At 39.8% G+C, this 10,446-nt stretch overlaps 1 protein-coding gene across 2 annotated transcripts; it reads left to right on the top strand.

The window, feature by feature from the left end:
* The first annotated feature begins 852 nt into the window (after positions 1-852).
* On the top strand, positions 853-9,740 carry katna1 (katanin p60 (ATPase containing) subunit A 1). 2 transcript variants are annotated; one of them, XM_040028155.1, is made up of 11 exons: positions 853-1,010; positions 2,650-2,815; positions 2,901-3,040; positions 4,827-5,022; positions 5,258-5,373; positions 5,580-5,685; positions 5,763-5,921; positions 6,263-6,389; positions 6,485-6,619; positions 7,141-7,267; positions 8,961-9,740. In XM_040028155.1, the coding sequence occupies exons 2-11, from the start codon at positions 2,654-2,656 to the stop codon at positions 9,157-9,159; spliced, it is 1,467 nt and encodes a 488-aa protein (XP_039884089.1). In that variant the 5' UTR covers positions 853-1,010; positions 2,650-2,653; the 3' UTR covers positions 9,160-9,740. The 2 variants fall into 2 exon arrangements, with proteins under 2 accessions (XP_039884089.1, XP_039884079.1); XM_040028145.1 differs by lacking the exon at positions 853-1,010 and adding an exon at positions 2,361-2,492.
* Positions 9,741-10,446: the final 706 nt, after the last annotated feature.

Below are 10,446 nucleotides of genomic sequence, written 5' to 3'. Positions count from 1 at the left end.
GATCTGTAAATCGTGAATTGATTGTAATTTATTTTTCAGTATCTCTGTACCTATTGTTCTTTTCTTTGCTGGCTCCCTGCTGTTGAGTTGTCTTCTTGTAAATATTCAGGAATATTCATTCATTTTTCAGTTGTAGTCAAAGTGCCTTTTTTTCTAACTAACTACAAACATGTGTATTTGGGTCTTCCCTGTCAACATTTTCATCAGTAATACAAATGCTGAAAGTTAAGTTTATCATAAGCACACGTGCTCGCCAAAAATATGAAGATCTTTATTAAAGGTCCGTCCATTTTTCTTCTGCGTATTCAATTCAAGGTGGCAAGAGTCCAACCCAGGTGTCATTGGGCAACAACAGGGCACAGGTTTCACGTCTGTCACCAGGTTGACACAAAGAAAGACAACTATACACACTCATATTCACAAATTAGAATCACATTCCTTTGGGAAGAAGAGGAACGCACAGAGAGAGCCCAGCTACTCACATCTGCACAGATAGACTCCAGGTTAGCAGATTCAAATCCAGGACCTTCTTGCTCTGAGGCAACAGTGCCAACCACTGCTCCCCTAAAAAGTGAACTTAAAAAATACAGCAGGAATATTCAGAAATGTTTTATGTTAATAGATAACTGATGGCTGCCTTTCGTCAGAAGGAACTTTTTAAAAAATTATGCAAACTTTGCCTTACTTAAGATGACCGAGTTAGGGCGAGTAATTCACTGTGAGTAGTAGTCGTAGTGACGTTATTGTTTTTTCAGGAAACTACGTTTAGTTTTTTGTGCTTTTACGTCCATACCTTTATTTTGAAGGTCGAAAACGGAAGTTCAAAACTTTTCGCCCCTAGCTGGTTTGCATACGCAACGTGCGCTGTGACAAACTTCCGTCATGAATTGGACTACAAATGTCCTCAGATCGTGTAGTTATTTTCCTAGTCCGATGGATTCTGTGAGCAGCCTTTCTCTGAACCACGGCCACATTTAGGAAAAGTTGAGCATAAATGCGACTTACACCAGGTTTGTGTCAAAAGCTGTTTCAGTGTCGTTTCAACAACTGTGTTCATCAAGTTTTGCGAAGACGATGCGTTTACAGTTTGAACCAGAGTGAGAGAAGCCAGCCAGCCGGCTTGAAATTCAAACTTAAGGATGCGTCGGTTGTCGTTAACGTCACCACTACCTCGTACAAACGTATACTAGCGTTAACTAGTTTAGTTATCTTGCCTAACATTTAGGTTCCTACGAACAAAGGAGCTGTTCTTCTCATCTTTGAAACGTTAGCATCTTGTACGTGTGGACTTGAGTGTCGCATTTTGCCTTTAACAGATTATAGTTGGGCGAGGCTCCGTCTAATCTGTGGAGAAACAAGTTCAGCTGAGAGGTGCTCGTCACACTTGTCAACTACGTATGTTTCGCTGAATGTGACAACATGTTTTAAACTGTGCACGTGTCGTAAATATAGTATCACTCTTATATAAAGCAGTGTCCAGATGGCACTACATATGTTCTTAGGTATTTTTCATAGATTGTATACAACAGAGGTGTTGTGCCCGGGCCATCTGACAATGGAACTAGCACCAAGATGGTATTTTAAGGCCAGCTATTAAAGTTTAGGTATTTATGTCCAGATAATCTGGATAGTAAAAATGCAAATGCATACAAAATATCTGTTTAACAAGTGTAATGATTCTAGTACGTAATAGAGACCTTATGACTTGTAATATGCCACTTCAAAAAGGTCACTGTAGTGTTTTCCAGGCTCAAAATGAGCACTTTAGTCCGCATGAACAGTGGTTCGGGTAATAAGTCTGCGTGACATTATTCCATTCTATGTCCTGCTATTTCTGGCCCTTTGGGAAAAACAAAAATTTTATTTTTCAGGGAGTAAATCAAACCTCAATCTGTATCAGAACAAAGAATAACCAGAAAAAAAAAGAATTTAAGGCAAAAAGTAAAGAAGAAAGCAGTAATACTAAAACCAGCGGATCTTTACAATTTGTTAGTTTTACAGTAGCTTCATGTTTTTGTGTCGAAGCACAACAGGGCACCTGTCTCCTCTTTTCACTGTCTGTTTATACATTAGTTTGCATTTAATTAATCTCTGACTCGTTTTCACACTGTCTTTTGTCTTACCTCCTTATCCATCACCCCCAACTACTTTCAATAGATAACTGCCCCTGCTTGGGCCTACAGGAGGTTTCTTTCTGTTAAAAGGGAGTTTTTACCTCCCATTGTCACCAAGTGCTTGCTCATAAGGTGGTCCTCTGAATGTTGAGGTTTCTCTGTATTTTTGTTAGGGTCTTTACCTTGAGGTGACTGCTGTTAGGACTTGACACTATATAAACAAAATTGAATTGAATATTTAAATTTATTTTTTACAATGGCAGGAAACTAGACCTTGTTAGAAAAATGGTACTTGTTGTAGACACTGCCTGCATTTCCGGTAGGAACACGGGTAGTTCCTCAAATGGTCCTGAGAAAATGTTCTACTGATTACACCAGGTGAATGCAAGCTTTTTGTTTTTTGGTATGATTTTTAAAACTTCAATCTCTGTCTGCGCTGTAGTTATTCAACACTCCTTATTTCACTGTCAGCAGCATGCCCACTTTGACCAGTCAGCTTTATAAGTTTTTGTGAACCTGTTGTCTGTTTCCACAGCGGTATGAGTCTACGGGAAATTAGTGAGAATCTGAAACTGGCTCGTGAATATGCCTTGCTGGGAAACTACAGCTCAGCCAGTGTTCTCTATCATGGGCTGCTTGAACAAATCAAAAAACATGTGTACACGTTGCGAGACAGCAGTTTCCAGCAGAGGTGGCAGCAGGTAAATGTAGTGCTGATCTTTTATCTGATCATATGAGGAGCCGGTCCCAATTTTTCTTATGCATGCACCTGTGGTTGTTTCTCAGCTGTGGCAGGAAATCATCGAAGAGAATCAACAAGTTCAGGACATAATGTCAACTCTGGGGAACTTTCAGTTGGACACAGCTCCTGTTAAACCCAGTAACCATGATGATTTTGAAATGAGACCTTTGCATGTGGAACAGAGGTACTGCACTGACTATTTACATGTATTATTTTCTGCTTATTCGTTGCTTAGGAAATTTCATATGCTACAAATTCCGATGCTTCGTGAACACATATCTGCTTCTGGTGTAATTCTGCAGTTTTCTGAACTGCAATTGTTGAATAAGCCAAGAACAATAGTCATGATGTAGTCATATGATTGAGATCAGTGAACCTCTGTGAGCTTGATTTGTTCCTGCTCTGCCCTCCAGAAAGATGGCTGGTAAACCTCAAACTGTGTATTTTTAACTGTCAGAGATGCACTTCCTGAAAAATTCACCTTTTCATTTTTTTTTTTAACTTTCGCAACATAGTTTATATTATGTTGCTTGTATGCTTGTAACATATTTTTTTGGCCACATGCTCCATTTTGAACAACATTATTGATTTTTTAAAAATGTATATATTTATTTTATCAAGGCCAGAAATTTCCGTTTTGGGATGAGAGCAGCTATCTGCCACAAACAGATTATGGCAGATAGCTACTCCACCTTAAGCTTGGTTCTGTCAGAGGTCTCTTCCTGTTAAAAGGAAGTTATTCTACCACACCATCTCTGACTACTACTCACAGAGGATCATGTGATTTTTGTGGTTGTCTAAGAAGCTTGGAAAGAAAAGCGTCTGGACTTCTTTAAGTTTCTTGAAGATGTTTCACCTCTCATCTCATCAGCTTCTCTGTTAAGAAGCTTAAAGAAGTCCAGACTCTTTCTTTCCAAGCTCCTTAGATTGCGATGACCTAGATGACTGAGAACCTTTACATATTCTTGTGGTTCTTTCTCTAATATTGTGTAATTTTATTTATACTGATGCTATACACAATAAATAGCACTCCACCCACCCAGTTCAAGTGAGTTTTAAGTTATCTGGTAATTAGCAGACTATATATTTGTAACACAGATATCTGCACATCAGTGCTGTCTTATAAAATACTGGAATTTCACTCAGCAAAACTGAAGCACAAACTTCTTTGATAGCAGATACCACAAAGGACGCCGTCTTATTCGTCTTATTTGGCTACAGGTGCCTCTAACCATTTCACCCACCATACAGATTTTAGTTTTTAAGAGGAAAATTATGCAAAGAGACCAAATCTGTTTTTATACAGTCTGTAAACATGTCTGTGCCAAAAAAAAGCCCAACAAAAAACTGTAACGTTGGCTGTTTAATGGGACTGTTTTTGGCATTTAGGGGCTTGTCTCATTTTTCATTCGCAGAGGTTGCCTTGAATCAAAATGAGAAGCAGATTGGACTGAGTCTGGAAAATTTAGGCTGCTAGTGCAAATGATGATGCTTAAAAAAACATGCTAGCTTATTATCATCATCACCGAGGACACTCTCACAAGAGATGCTTGATCTCACGAGTTTTACTTCCTGGTTAAATAAATGTTTGTTTTTGTTTAGAGGGGAAAAAAATAGTAGCATTAACTTCAAATGCAGGACGGTGTCTCAGTCTGTTTGTTTTTCCTTTGGCTTTTTGACTGTGTGCTGTGGCAGTTTGGTCTGGTCTTGCTAGTTTTAAATGAAAGATTATGATATTAAGCTCTTTAGTTGGCTGCTGGCCGATAGAATAATCGGAGTGGTGTCAGATCAGTAATATTAGCACAGTATTTAAGGGGGGAAAAAACAATCAATCATACGGTTCTGTCTGGTTTGTGCTCTAAGCACTAAGGCAACAGCTGATTCACAAAGAATGTAAATGTTTCAATGATTTAACACCTGTTGACATTAAGGGGTTGCAGTTGATAGTCTTATCCCTGTTTTCTTCACAGACATTCTCCCTGTCCTGTCAGACGTCCTACCAACCCCTACAAAGACAGCAAACCTGCAAACAACCGCCTGAGTGTGGCTGTGAAGGCCCAGCAGAGGCACCTGCCCCGAGGGGCCAACGGCGACAGAAGCAGACCTTCCAAGGGCAAAGAAAAGAAGGAACCAAAGGAGGCTGCTGGCAAAGCAAAGGACGATAAGGTGAGCGATATGTTGACGGTTCCAAGTTGCAGCACACATAGTCACAGCCTTCTCTATTATATCACATAACAAAAAGTCACAAAGTATTGCTGATCAAACAGTATCACATGCGGTCTGTTTACTCACTACCTAGCCTGTCATTCCAGTTTGGGTTTTTTTTTCCCCGAGGGATTCGTTCAAGGAACTGGGAAGGGTTATTTTATTTGTATTTACTTATTTATGGTCTGCCTCTCAGAATAAATCAGATGTCCAGGAGAAAGAAGCAAAGAGGTTTGATGGGGCAGGATATGATAAAGACCTCGTGGAAGCTCTGGAGAGGGATATTATATCTCAAAATCCAAATATTAAATGGTAGGTGAATGTTTCAGATGCCTTGAATGACTAAGCTGTAGTCTTTGAGCTTTCCTCCGTTAGACAAACTGTAGTTTTTGGTATGTCTGCTTTGGCTTCACTTAATAGCCTTTTTGTCCTGTAGAGGTTTATCTATCTTTCTTGGCATGACCACCAGCCTCCCTGAGAGTTTTCACATCTGACATCAGTCTAAACTGTTTTTATAGGGATGACATCGCAGACTTGGAAGATGCAAAAAAACTGCTGAAAGAAGCAGTTGTGTTGCCGATGTGGATGCCAGCGTTTTTTAAAGGAATAAGACGACCCTGGAAGGTAGTGTGCAAGCACAAGTTTGTGTCATCACTTGTATCACATGCGTCCTGTTACATAGACGTTATTTTCTTCTTTAGGGTGTGCTTATGGTGGGACCTCCTGGCACCGGGAAAACACTTCTGGCTAAAGCAGTTGCTACTGAATGTAGAACCACATTCTTCAATGTCTCCTCATCAACTCTGACCTCTAAGTACAGAGGAGAATCTGAGAAACTAGTTCGCCTTCTCTTTGAAATGGTAAGTCCAGTTTTGTGTTTTGTTGGTGTGCTTAAATGTTCTGAACTTAGTTTCTGTTGTCTGTAGTAGTATTTCCTTTAATTTTTCAGGACTATAAGTTAGTTTTGGAGCCCTCTAGTGGTTGGAAATCACCTAACGCACCTTTATTTCTGAGAGTGAATTTATCACTCATTAATAAATAATCATTAACTGAATAAAACGTGCTTTCATATTAAGTTAAGCCATTTTTGTGAACCAATTATAACAATCTTTGTGTAAAGTTAAACAATTTCTCTTAGTATTAAAAATAATACACTTTTTTTTGGTCCTTGATCTGAGTCATTGCATGTGTCCCCGTACAGGCACGTTTTTATGCTCCCACCACGATTTTCATTGATGAAATTGACTCAATGTGCAGCCGCAGAGGAACCTCAGAGGAGCATGAAGCTAGCAGGAGAGTAAAGGCAGAGCTACTTGTGCAAATGGATGGTATAGAACTTTTGTCTATTTCCATTCATGCTAGATATATTTACCTTTTGATGGAGGCAGTTTTTTATACTCTTCTTCTTGTTGTTTTTACGCAGGTGTTGGTGGAGCATCAGAGAACGACGACCCATCAAAGATGGTGATGGTCCTGGCTGCAACCAACTTTCCATGGGACATTGACGAGGCTCTGAGGAGGCGCCTGGAGAAGCGGATCTACATTCCTCTTCCTTCAAGTACAATTGTTGTTTTACTGATTTCCACATTGTAGGCAATGAAATGCAATTATTGAAAATGAAAACTGCCAACAACTCTAAACTCTGAAAAGTGTTGCATGTTTCAATAACTAATAAGGGATCATAACAGATTGGATCATAACTGCTTGACTTGGTGACAAGCATCAGCTGCTCAGCCTCCACATTCCTCACATTCCACTGATTTGAAGCACAGTGCACACAGCTGACAGCACATGCAGCTTTTTTTAAAGCTACTTTCTGTTCTATGGAAACATTTATAACCATGCCAGAAGGCTGCCTGGTTCAGTGTCTGCTTTGTGTTAATTAAACTTGACAAATGTTGATTTAGAAATGTACAACATGGAATTACAGTCCCAACATAAATATTCTCAAGGAGGGCTAAATTGCTAACGATGCTGAGTAAATGATGACCTTCTTTCTTCGTGTAAATATTGCTGATGAAATGACCATTTACTGAAGCAGAAAGCATGCTCTAGTTGCTGTTGGCCCTCTGTTTGCAGCTAAGGGGCGAGTGGAGCTGCTCAAGATTAACCTGAGGGAGCTGGAGCTGGCCAGCGACGTGGACTTGGACAAGATTGCTGAGCAGATGGAGGGTTACTCAGGAGCTGACATCACTAACGTGTGCAGGTCAGGGCATATTTCAAAATGAAGTTTAAAGAATACACTAAGCATAACTTCCAGATAACTGCTGATATTTACTGATGGCCCTGGTAGTTAAATGAACTGTAGTCTTGGTATTTGCAGTACCATGTTTTCTGCACTATAAGGTGCACTTAAACTCCTTGAATTTTCTGAAAAATCAACAGTGCGCCTAATAATCCGGTTTGCGTATGTATGAATTCTGGTTGTGCTTACTGACCTCGAACCGATTTTATGTGGTACACTGCACTCAAAAATCTGTCAAAAAACATTTTAGTACAACTTTGGTAAGCTACGAAGCTGCACCGCTTGATGGATTGTTGGAGCATTACGGCTGCCGTAGTCAGGAGCCTCGTGGAGTAATCCAGGGTCCAAAACTCCGTCTGTTTCAGGTCCCAGAGTCAAACGAACACTGCAGCATCACTGAGAGTTAAAAACTGTCTAAATTCTTTCACCTTTAATAAAAGGATCAGCGTTGCTGCTTCACCAGGTGTAACAATTAAGTTTAACATCCAGGCATCCATGAAAATAGAATTTAGTCAATTTAATGGAGTTCGCAGGAAGTTAGCTCGCTAGTTTCCACCTAAACGTGATATACCATGACTGAGAGATTTCTGAAAAAATTAAAATGTACAGCTCTGCTATCACTTCCAACATAAATGAAGACAGAAAACTAAACAGCAGTGACTTTTGTAGGGTTACTGAAGTTGGACTATCTGGTATATAATGATGTGCTACGTGATCCCTAGCGATACAGCTATGTTAGCATAACATAAACACAGTGAAGCTGGAGGATGAACGCTAACTTTTTTCCACTCGATAAAAGTTAACAAATGCAATAGCATGGCAGGATGCTGTAAACGGACTAAACTTCAGTCAGGAGAACAACTGAGATAATCAATCCAAGATACGAGGTTAGTCATTAATATACTGCAACAACATGGGAATAGAGCAGCTGCCAGAGAATTCAACATTAATGAATGGAGGAAGCAAGAAGAATAAGTTGAGTAAAGTTTGACTTATCTGCCTGTTTTGTATCGCTTAATGCGCCTTATGTATGAAAACAGACCCGTTCATCGACAGTGCGCCTTACAATCCGGTGCGCCTTATGGTCTGAAAAATATGGTACTTTGCTACATAAGATGTCTTGCAATTTGTCTGTGTTAGCAGTAAAACTAGTATTTGCTAACACTAACCAGATGAGAGAGAATGAATCGTGATCACTCTGCTGATGCTCACGAAGCTCCTGTTTGTTAGCTAATAATAAATTAGCGGCTAACGTGGACAAATTGTTGCTTCCTCGCTAATTCTAGGTTTCTTGTGTTCTAGACTGGCTAGCACATTCCTATGTGAAACCACATCATTTTGTGAGCTTGTGTTAAAGTCTGCTGTGCTGGTAGCCATATGTGTTTGATGTTAGTTATTAGTGGACTGTTACGGTACTCTTTGGCTGTGTTGCTTGCTTTATAACACTTTCTTGGGGACTAAGAGAGACGCTGATGCAAGGGACTCTGCAACAAGAATAATCTCCACAGCTGGGTGCAATTTTGCAGTATGATAATGCACTCTGAAAACATTCATGAGTTTGGTTTCAATTTAACCTAACATTCCCACCTAAAGGTTTGTATGTGATGAACAGTATTAAGTGAAATCTGACAAATCGTTGTTGTGTGTCGCGTAGGGACGCATCTCTGATGGCCATGAGGCGAAGGATCGAAGGCCTCACTCCAGAGGAGATCCGCAACATTTCCCGGGATGAGATGCACATGCCCACCACCATGGAGGACTTTGAGTCCGCTCTGAGGAAAGTGTCCAAATCAGTTTCTGCAGCTGACCTGGAAAAGTATGAAAAGTGGATTGAAGAGTTTGGCTCCTGCTGATGAAACTTTAAGTGTGCAGCTTAGTGTAAGGTTTTGTGTTCCTGCTAACTGAAATGTTTTCTTGGAGAAATGTGTCAGCTCTGGTGTATCGAGCTGCAAGTACATTTCTGAATCAGCAGGCAGGTTTATTACAAAAGTAATTGCACTTGAAAAGTGGTAACTCTTGTACATGTTGTTGCTATGCAAACCTTTTCATCTCAGTGAGTGTCGAAAGAACAACAACTCGGAGCTGATTGTTGATACAATTCATTTTTGGACTTAATCATTTTAGTTGACTGGTCCTGAACATGTTGCCAAAATGTTAGACAAATCGGATATAGCTATTAGAAAAACTGACAAAACGTCGGCATTTCCTGAAATACACTAATAGTAAAAGGCCAAACATGTTATATTAGTTTATTCTCAGTGTCGTTTTATTGTCTTTGTGCTGGTGTATCTGTTGGATACAGAACCAGCCAATCAAATGTTGTTCCCTTTATTGTTGTTCTTTTCACTTTGCACTTGATTTTATTTTAAACCATATGGATCTATAACACTTTTTCTTATAAACATTAAACTAAGAAGCCATTTCTATATTGCGATACGTGCAAGTTTATTTATTGCTCACTATATCTGCTTAAAAAAATCTACACACAGATGAGTTCACACATTTAATTGCAACCAAAACAAACCTGTCCAAGTTCCCCTGTAACCTGCAAGCTCTGTTTCAGGTTTTCTATGCTTGGATCTGTATGTTACTGAGAGGGGGTGTCCTTAATAGAGTCCCGATCAAAAGTTTAAGACCACTTGAAAAATGGTAATAAATAAATCATATTTTGCATGGTTGGATCTTAACAAGGTTCCAGGTAGAGCTTCACCCTCCAAGAAGAAATGAGAGTGAGACAAAACATTTTTTGAGCATGGAATTTATTGAAAAAAATGCTTAAACTGAAACAGGCTGTTTTACAGCTGATCAAACGTTTAGGACCACATGGCGCAAAAAGAAAAGATTTTTTGTTGTTGTTTGTTTGTTTTGCCATTTTACAAGTTGTCTTAAACTTTTGATCTGGACTGAGTCTGTCACTCACACAGCTATGGCTCCACCTGCTGTTCAAACCTCCATGAGCTGTAGCTGGGTTAAAGGGAATGGGGAGGGAGACTAATTTAAGACGGCGTGTTTCAGATTGCTGAACTGAGCTCTTCCACAGTCTGAAGTACAGCCTGGTGGTGTTGGATAGACTGAAACCAAATGTCCCAGGGTGTTTTATTGGATTTAGGTCAGACGAGGGGGGGGGGGGCATTCAGTGG

The sequence above is a fragment of the Simochromis diagramma genome, unplaced genomic scaffold, assembly GCF_900408965.1.
Source record: "Simochromis diagramma unplaced genomic scaffold, fSimDia1.1 OVJJ01000746.1, whole genome shotgun sequence".
NCBI lineage: Eukaryota > Metazoa > Chordata > Actinopteri > Cichliformes > Cichlidae > Simochromis > Simochromis diagramma.
Note: the sequence above shows the minus strand (reverse complement) of the source record. Positions and strands in the feature narration are given on the sequence as shown.

Bases quoted from the DNA above. Each gene is read 5' to 3' on its own strand.
- katna1 (XM_040028145.1), top strand. From the start codon at position 2,458: ATGGTCCTGAGAAAATGTTCTACTGATTACACCAG. The intron at 5,374-5,579 runs GTAGGTGAATGT...CTGTTTTTATAG, and splicing joins CAAAATCCAAATATTAAATG to GGATGACATCGCAGACTTGG. The intron at 6,620-7,140 runs GTACAATTGTTG...CTCTGTTTGCAG, and splicing joins CTACATTCCTCTTCCTTCAA to CTAAGGGGCGAGTGGAGCTG.